The sequence below is a fragment of the Argentina silus genome, assembly GCF_951799395.1.
Source record: "Argentina silus genome assembly, chromosome: 1".
Taxonomy (NCBI): domain Eukaryota; kingdom Metazoa; phylum Chordata; class Actinopteri; order Argentiniformes; family Argentinidae; genus Argentina; species Argentina silus.
The window spans coordinates 27,432,029-27,441,037 of record NC_139655.1 but is presented as its reverse complement, the minus strand read 5'-3'; the positions used below and the strand labels follow the sequence as shown (position 1 = coordinate 27,441,037).

Below are 9,009 nucleotides of genomic sequence, written 5' to 3'. Positions count from 1 at the left end.
TAATAGGGAAACATTATATTGCTGTTTCCAAATCAATGGATTTCCTGCTACCCTATTGAAAATGCACTTTGACAATGTAAACATTTAGTTCCTTTGATCAATGCCTTTCACAAAATCATTCATAGGAATTTACTCTGTTGTAACAAAATCACCTGTTAAAATATGGAACAAATGAAGCAGGCTATAATATAACAAAGCCTTGTAGGCACAGTGGTGGCTCTGCTCTGACCTTACAGGCAAGCAAAACTTCGATTTGAGGTGGGTGTTATTTATCTGTTTCCAAAAAAGGATGGAAGGGGCAGGCAGATAACTCAACTGGATGACGTCAGATGATTTTGAGTCTAAATATATATTTTTTAACAAAATAGCTTATTTCGGACCAAAATGGTGGATTGATATACTTTTATTTAAAACGTTTATTTTCAGCTTAAAATGTTCGAGTTTGACTAGAGGGGGTGTTTAAATTGATCAAAATAAGCAATACCATAACAATATGAGTATGCACTGTAGGCCTATGTCACACAAAAATATAAAAAATCTGTTGATCACAATTAGGTAAACCACCCAGTTTGAAATAGGTTGCCGTTAGTGACCATGCAACGCTTCATGTTTGCTATTACTGTTTGTCCTCTATTGTTTTCATGTATTAACGGCAAGCAAGCTGTTGCTTGTAACTTGATCGATGTTTGAATTGAAAATGAATGAAACATGTGACAAGCCGTGATTAGTGGTGAACTGATGTCACTGTGAGTGTTTGTTGACAGATGGGCTATTGTCAGGGTAATTGGAACTTGATTTGAACAACAAGATAACCAACCTCAGGTTTAATTACCTGTTCCTTTGTGGCTCTAAAGACCATTATGTAGAATAGGCCTTCCATAGACTAAATACCTTACTGCTAACAATCTTCCACTACACATGCAACAGAGTTCATAATATATTATCGGGCATACAATTTCTTAGCTGAAAATAATACTTCATGTATTCTGTATAAAAGCATGTGTTCCTTAACAGGTTGATTTTAATGTCTGTACTAAATGTTCTGTTCATTTGATACCTACAGTACAGTATGAAGTTACTAAAGTTACTTCAAGTTAGAGAATTAATACAGGCCATAAGAACGCTATGATGCATATAGGGACAGTGGGCCTCTTATCAGCAATGATCAAATTGCCAAAACGGGTAGTTATTACAAACAGCTGCAATTACTCAATCCTTGAATTGATTCAGACTAGAGTATGGCCAAACATTAGACCACTATTCACTAAGAGCGCATATTCATAGGCTATTAACGGAAAGGGGTGTGACCGCGGTGTATTATTTCATGTCAAACCACCTGGAGGTGGAGAACTTTTAAGCACAGAAGTTGAGGGTGGCAACGCCAGTTGAAACAGGACAAACACTGAACGAACACTGACTGACTTGAAAACTACACTGGACCTTCTGGAGACCGTGTTTACATCTCCAAGCGCAATGGATGGCAGCATTAGACCCCTCAGCTTAACCGGGCATGCCACCTCTCGTCTGTCGATCGGAGGCCTACAGGTTCCCGCTTCCCTCATGCGCCCTCCGTCTCTCTTTCTCCGTGCGGCTGCCGCAGCTGCTTGTAGCCCTTCGCTGGAGAGGGGATACCCCCGAACCCCGAAGTGCGCAAGGTGCAGGAACCATGGGGTGGTGTCCGCGTTGAAAGGTCACAAACGCTTCTGTCGTTGGAGAGACTGTGTGTGCGCAAAGTGCACGCTGATTGCGGAGAGGCAACGGGTTATGGCCGCACAGGTGGCACTCAGGAGACAACAGGCACAGGAGGAGAGCGAGGCCCGGGAGCTACAGTTCATGTACACTGGGTCGGGGCCTGGAGAGACCGGAATGGCCATGGCACCGCCTGGAGCAAACGCCCCACCAAGAACTCAGAGTTTTGATGTTTTTGGAACCGAGGACCAAAAAGACGGTAAGTTACACAGTCTGTTGACAATGGATGAATGTCAAACCAAGAAAATTTATATATTTTTTGTTAAATTGTGTTCATTTAATTGTTTTACAATTGTAGTAGTCACAGGCTATGATCTCGGTAGCCCCATCTGTGACTAAGATTACCGTTGGCCTATATTTACATTTGTATGTTGTGTATAGTCACAGATTGGGCTATGATCTCGGCTACAAACTGGATGAAAGCATCGTTCATAATGATTGAATATAATAGGCCTAGGGCTATACCTAGGGCTGTATTGTCTGCAAATAGTTTTCGATAGACGAATAATGATCAATGAGTTACCGGTATTTTACTTTTTTGAACGTTTTGACAGGCCTATATTTGTGTTGACTATAGAAAGGAGGGGAAAAAAAGAGGAAACACGTAGGACCAATTATCCAATATGTAGGTCTACACACCTAATTTCTTTTTTATTTCATTTATATTTTCAGATGATAAACTGACCAAGTACAACCTATACAACGGATTCATGGGCCGACCTTTCTTTGCGCCTCATCCCACACCACTGTCCTCTCCAATGGGAAAGAATGACACCTCTCCAACCCAAGAGAAAAACCGCGTTGTTTATGATAAAGAGAGTGGCAGCCAGTCGCCTTCTTTCGACCAGCTGTCAGATCATACAGAGAGTCCAAGGTCGCTGTCATCGTCGGACCTCGAGTCAGGCAGCGAGTCAGACAGGCCCAAGGAATATCCTTCTCTGGAGCTTAATGCGCCCGTTTGCGCGTCAAGGGACCGGGACCCCACCGATGTCATGACCAAGGTATTCCCCCATCACAAACGGGACACCTTGGAATCGGTTGTGAAAACGTGCAAAGGTGACATTGTAAAGGCCATTGAAATGGTTCTAAGCTCCAAAGAGAACAAATACAATTCAGATAGCATCGGCCTATCTCTGTCTGGTCATTCAAACGCACCAAGGACGAATTTTGGACTTACAGGGGGGGCATTGGGGGCCATGAGTACCAAGTCTGCCTTCTCCCCATTGCATACGACACCAACACCAGCCGGAGGTGACAACATGTACGGGCTGAATCCTCGCTTTGGTATTAATCCTCTGCGCTTCGCCTACTCGACCGCGGGTGGTTGCATACCTACTTTTATGTCACCCTATGTGACGTCCGGACTGATGCCAGGTTTTCCACTTCGGGCACCGTTAGACTATTCTTTCCCAGGAATGATGCGAGACCTTTCCTATCTCCAAAGCAAAGACTCACTGTGTAACACTGGTATATACTCCAATCTAAATCATGACAAATAAAATAGGGTCATACAACAAGGCCTATAGCCTAAGTCAAAATAAACCAGTTGAACCATATGCCTTTATTTTTACAGGTTGCTGATATTAAAATGACAAATTATACAATGTTTGAAATGACATCCAGAAGAACCTGTTGATGTCACCTTAATTCACAATTCATAAAATCTTTACACAGCCTTCTTTCTTTTTATTGGAAAGTACAATATTTTTGAAAATGTACATTTTGTAAAGTTTGAATGTAGATTAATAAAAATAAAAAAGTCAAATGCAACGTTTTTGTTTTTAATGTTTGTTTTTAGGTTTTCATGTTTGTCATTTACATGATTTCTTAAAATACACAATGTTCAGGGTTTATGAATTCAGTGAACATACAAAAAGACACAATATTAGCCTACTATTGACCATTTCAGAATATGCAATGTTGACCAGTCTTTTAGTTAACATTAATATATACTTGCCAAGCTAATTTATTAACTTCCTCTGTTTGAATATGCTGGTTCAAAGCATTTTGATAGCAAGTGGTACATTTTTGGACTCAGTAGAAGGGAGGCCCTGTCAATAGCCACATTATGAGGTATCCGAGGAACCAAAAAGTATCAACTCACTGAGATGTTTTCATAGTCTTTATGACGTCTGGTCTAAAGGGCTTGAATATTTACTTTCAATATATCACTCCTCTTTATTTTCTTAAAAATAAGATACTTAATGTTCTTTGAATACCAAAAGGGTCATCTAATGGTCAGGTTGGCCATATCATGTTGCATGTTGCCCAGTCTGAACAGGTTTAGTTGGATAGTAGCCTATAGCAAAATAACATTCAGATTGAGTTGCGTAAATTATACTTCATAATTCTGCAGCATGTCACAATGTGGAAGTATTTGGTGACATTGAATGAGTTTAGTAAGGGAGAAAATCAATTTGTAATTTAGAGACTATATTGTATGATGCATATCACTGTAACATTTTGGGTGGGTCGCTAAATAATTCTTTAATCGTGTCAGGGACCCACTTGCATGCTTTTTGTTTAATCGGAGCACAAACACATCGGTTTCACCTTTGATTATTTGTATCAGCTTTGCTTACTGTGCTAGAACAAAAACCTGCATGCAAAATCAAGCACTGAGGAGCTCCAGGACTGAAGAACATTACAGTATGTACAGTATTCTCACAGTTGACTCAGAGCACACACAAACCATGATTTGCTAAATACCAAATGTGACCTTACAGTCTGCTGAGAAATTACATTATGATGTATTTGAAAAATGATGATATGTAGACTCATTCCAATTCTTATAATTTATCTTGAATTATGCCTTTTGATATGTAGGCTCTTTATCATTACTTTTAAATGATGGATCAAAGAGCTATACTGCAGACTTATAAATACATTGAATTATATAGTTACATATAACTTAACCGTTTTAGGAATTTGAAACTGAATTTGGATAGATACCATACATTGTACTTCAATTCCTGCACTTAAACTGGAAACGAACCATAACATTGAGCTCTGAAAAAGCCGGTATACCTTTAAAACAGAGCGCGCAAACAACAAAAATGTCATGTGACCACGTTTCAGGAAATGATGACAGTTCATTGGAAATGTTGAACTAATATGAGTGTGAAGAGCATCTCACTCCTTTCCAGCTCGTTAAAAGAGTAATGGTTACAAAACGTACCATCGGACATGCATTACCAGATAATCATTGCAGTGGCTCTATGGTCCATTTGTGTAGACTCGCGGAAAATAAGAGGAATTTCATTGTCTTGTAAGCTAAGTGTCTCTGTAAACATTGTGCTGTAGGCTTGTAAACAATAGAGTATTGGCTTTTTGGAACATTAACAATATTGTATTACTAGACCATCGAGCTACATTAGTTTATAATATATATGTTTATAAACGTAAAACTACATTTGCAATTCTAGCTGTCCAATTTTCAGACACATCCAGCTACTGTAGCTACAACATGTCGATAGGACAGCAATATGAACAACCTGACTACACAAGTCACTTCAATGTTATGACCAATTCACATGATATAGATCCTACCACCTCTAAGATGACATTTAAAGTTGACATAGTAATATATAAAATGAATGTCATCACAGCACAAATCTTTGCTTAGACAGCACATGTCTTTGCTCTGTTTCTCTCTCTCTCTCTCTCTCTCTCTCTCTCTCTCTCTCTCTCTCATATTAAATATTGAAAAATCGTTCAAAAAGTAGAAAGGTACATGTTGCCAAAGCAGAGGTTTAGAATATGTTTTGATCTCTCTCTCTCTCTCTCTCTCTCTCTCTCTCTCTCTCTCTCTCTCTTTCTAAACAGATAAGAGGTTTTACAGAGAGAGAAAGTCATTTGTGTGCATCGATGGGTCGAAAATGATTCCCTTTGACCAGGTGAATGATGACTATTGCGACTGTGCAGATGGATCAGATGAACCAGGTATGATGTGTGACAGCTGTGGTCATTATAACCGCACTATTTGCCAAACTAACACTTGATTGCTTTGAACCAATTCTGAATTATGGATGGAATTAAGCCAAAGTTAATTAATTATCACTCAATGCCATTTAAATTTGTCTTCAATTGCAGAACATGTTGGACAGATTCCGCCTAACAGTGATGCAATTATATTATGACAGACAGGTTGGCCAAAGATGGTGGAACAACATGTTAGTAGGCCTAATATTAGGGTAGACAGGGGCTGCTTGAAAACTATATATTTTTTATAGACTGCAGAAAAGTTATTTTGAAGGAATTTTATTGTTATTTTAAGCCCCTGTAAACACATGGGTGATGAGAAACTTACACGTACAAAAGTGAGCTGATTGACCAAGGAGAGATGCATACTGTATAATGGGGCAAGTGAAGGATTCTATGAAAATCATCAGTGATTTGGTTTCCAGTCCTTTCTAGTAGCAGGAGGAATTCTTCTACTGGTGTTACTGAGATGACACTGCCACCCTAAGAGCAATTGTGGCAGTGCATTTATGTAATAGCATAACCATATGCATTACAAAATCAAATAGTCAAGCTCATGGTAATCAGTTTCTCATTGGGAACTTGGTTCCAATCATTGTTTTAAAGCCATATCTCCTGCAGTCACTGCGACAGTCATCACAGTACCGTTGACCTTTATCCTTTGCCCTTCTTAAGGCACTGCAGCCTGTCCTAACGGCCGATTCTACTGCACCAACCTGGGCTTCCGCCCTCACTACATCCAGTCATCGCGGGTCAACGATGGTATCTGCGGTAAGGCCCAGAGTAGGCTGTACAGAAGTGGCAAGGAGGAATCACTGGTACTTTATAAATGTTAATGCCCTTTGTTAGACTGCATGTCAATAATGTTACATGTACAGTGGGGGAAATAAGTATTCAACAATTTTTTAATTCAACATATTTCCATTGCAGCTGTTCATATGAAATGTAAAGAAATTGTAACATTCCAATCCATAAAAAAGCTATATGCAATAAAGTGGAATGACACAGGAAAAAAGTATTGAACACAGTAAGAAAAAGCACTAAACCAGCCACTAATGAGTTCTCCTACCTGTGCTAATTAGAATCAGCTGAGTTAAAGCTTTTGGTGGGTAAGTACTTCCACTCTTTGAAAAAGGGTTTCCCACCTCTGAATGCAAGTAAACAAATAATTTGTCACCAAGCTTTCCTGCAAGAAACATCTCATGATGGGTAGAGGTAAAGAGCTCTCCCAAGACCTTCGCAACAAGATTGTTGAGCAGCATAGTAATGGCAATGGTTACCGACGGATTTCTCAACTCCTAAATGTTCCTATAAGCACCATTGGGGCCATTATCCGCAAGTGGAAGGAACATCACTCGACCATCGACCGGCCATGCACAGAAGCTCCTCGCAAGATTTCTCACCAGGCATTCAGAAAGTTAGTCAGAAGAGTAGCCCAAGAGCCAAGGAGCACTTGAGCAGAGCTCCAGAAAGACCTGGAAGCAGCGGGTACAGTGGTCACAAAGAAAACAATAGGCAATGCACTCCACCGCCACTGTCTCCATTCGCGATCACCCACTCCATTACTGAAGAAAAGGCATGTTGAAGCTCGTTTGAAGTTTGCTACGGAACCTTTGGAGAAGTCTGTAGATTACTGGGAGAATGTAGTCTGGTCAGATGAGACAAAAATCTAACTTTTCGGCAACAATAGGATGCGCCATGTTTGGATGAGAAATGGCTCTGCATATGATCCTAAAAATACCATACCTACAGTGAAGTTTGAAGGTGGAAGCATCATGGTATGGGGCTGTTTCTCTTCACATGGTACTGGTGGAATCCAAATTATTGAAGGGAAGATGAATGGAGCCATGTACTGGGAAATTCTTGAGAATAATCTGTTGCCATCCACCAGGATGATGAGGATGAGACACGGGTGGATCTTCCAGCAGGACAACGATTCAAAATATACTGCAAAGGAGACTCAATTGGTTCAAGAGGAAGAAAATAATGGTGTTGGCCTGGCCTAGTCAATCGCCAGACTTAAATCCAATAGAAAGTTTGTGGAACTGAAGATCGATTCACCAGCGGGCCCCCCGGAATTTTCAAGGTTTTAAGACTGTCTATGTTGAAGAATGGGCCAAAATCCCACCTGATCACTGTGAGAGATTAGTTTTTTTGTACAGGAAGCATTTTGAAGCTGTCATTGGAAACAAAGGCTTCTAAATTATTAAAGTGTTAAATACATTTCACTTAGCATGTTCAATACTTCTTTCCTGTTATTCTTTTTTTTGGATTGGAATGTTACAATTTATTTAGCTGTGTAGTTTTATTGAGTTAATATCAATTTCCATTGCAGCTATTCAAATTTCATGTGAATAGCTGCAGTGGAAATATGTTGATATTTATCAACATATTACAATACTTATTTCCCCCACTGTATTTAAATAATCCAGGGGAGTTACAGTATATAGGCTACAGAACTTGAAATAGTCCATAATCCCCCACCTGATATACTTGCAAAAGGAGAATGGATCTGTATTATTTACTTTCATTTCTGATTTCCACATAGTTGTTTCAAGAGTAGAACCATTGCATTTGACTACAGTGAGTGAGATGCTCATGTAAGAAGAGCACTTCACAGTGACGTCCCACTGGCTGGTTTTCCTCTGTGAGAGAGAACCCATTTTGAATGCTGTCAGAAGATTGACAGGTTGGAAGTTGTTATTCCCACTGTCACTCCTTTTGTAGAAGAAACAAACAGAGAAATAAAGAGGCAGACACAGCAAACAAGCCCCCCCCCTCTCTCCCTTGAACAACATTCTGTCTTCATTCTCAAGTCCCCCCCCCCCCCCCATGTGAAGCCTGCCACAGTCAAGCCTCTAATTAGATCGTTTTTGCCACCCCCTCTCCCCTCCTTTCTTTCCCGCTTTGGAGAAAACGAAACGCTTCCCGTTATCGACACCCCCTCCCCGTCACCGGCTTTCCTGGCGGCTTTTGATGACACATGGTGGCAGCATGATGGAATAAAAGAGGGGGGGGGGGTGTTCACATCTGACAACTTTTTACCCCCCTCCCCATACTCTATTTCACTCTTTCTCTTTCCCACTCTCTTCTTGTCTTCTCATCCTCATGCCTTGAGTGGAGCCACTTAGAGCACGAGTTGAGGAATTTTTCTTTTCTCACGGCTCGGTGAGAGCTTTTTACTACACCCTGTGCCGGGCTCCAACGCTCTATAGCCACTGTTCACCAGTGGGGTTCTGGGTAATTGAGGAGCTTCACACTGTGACCAGTCTCTCGACC

General features: G+C 40.5%; 2 protein-coding genes across 3 annotated transcripts in view; both read left to right on the top strand.

The window, feature by feature from the left end:
• The first annotated feature begins 1,374 nt into the window (after window positions 1-1,374).
• LOC310804737 (doublesex- and mab-3-related transcription factor A1-like) lies at window positions 1,375-3,519 on the top strand. Its single transcript, XM_083670055.1, has 2 exons — window positions 1,375-1,948; window positions 2,422-3,519. The coding sequence occupies exons 1-2, from the start codon at window positions 1,474-1,476 to the stop codon at window positions 3,246-3,248; spliced, it is 1,302 nt and encodes a 433-aa protein (XP_083526181.1). The 5' UTR covers window positions 1,375-1,473; the 3' UTR covers window positions 3,249-3,519.
• A 1,357-nt stretch (window positions 3,520-4,876) lies between these two features.
• LOC310804013 (glucosidase 2 subunit beta-like) overlaps window positions 4,877-9,009 on the top strand; it is a 112,459-nt gene continuing 108,326 nt past the window's right edge. For both annotated transcript variants that reach the window (XM_083669061.1, XM_083669060.1), the window contains exons 1-3: window positions 4,877-5,017; window positions 5,575-5,691; window positions 6,406-6,501. In XM_083669061.1, the coding sequence (XP_083525187.1) occupies window positions 4,936-5,017; window positions 5,575-5,691; window positions 6,406-6,501 (295 nt within the window). In that variant the 5' untranslated portion in view covers window positions 4,877-4,935. The remainder of the gene's footprint in view (window positions 5,018-5,574; window positions 5,692-6,405; window positions 6,502-9,009) is intronic.

Coding starts and splice junctions, on each gene's coding strand:
- LOC310804737 (XM_083670055.1), top strand. CDS start 1,474: ATGGATGGCAGCATTAGACCCCTCAGCTTAACCGGGCATGCCACCTCT. Junction 1,949..2,421: donor AACCGAGGACCAAAAAGACG/GTAAGTTACACA, acceptor TTATATTTTCAG/ATGATAAACTGACCAAGTAC.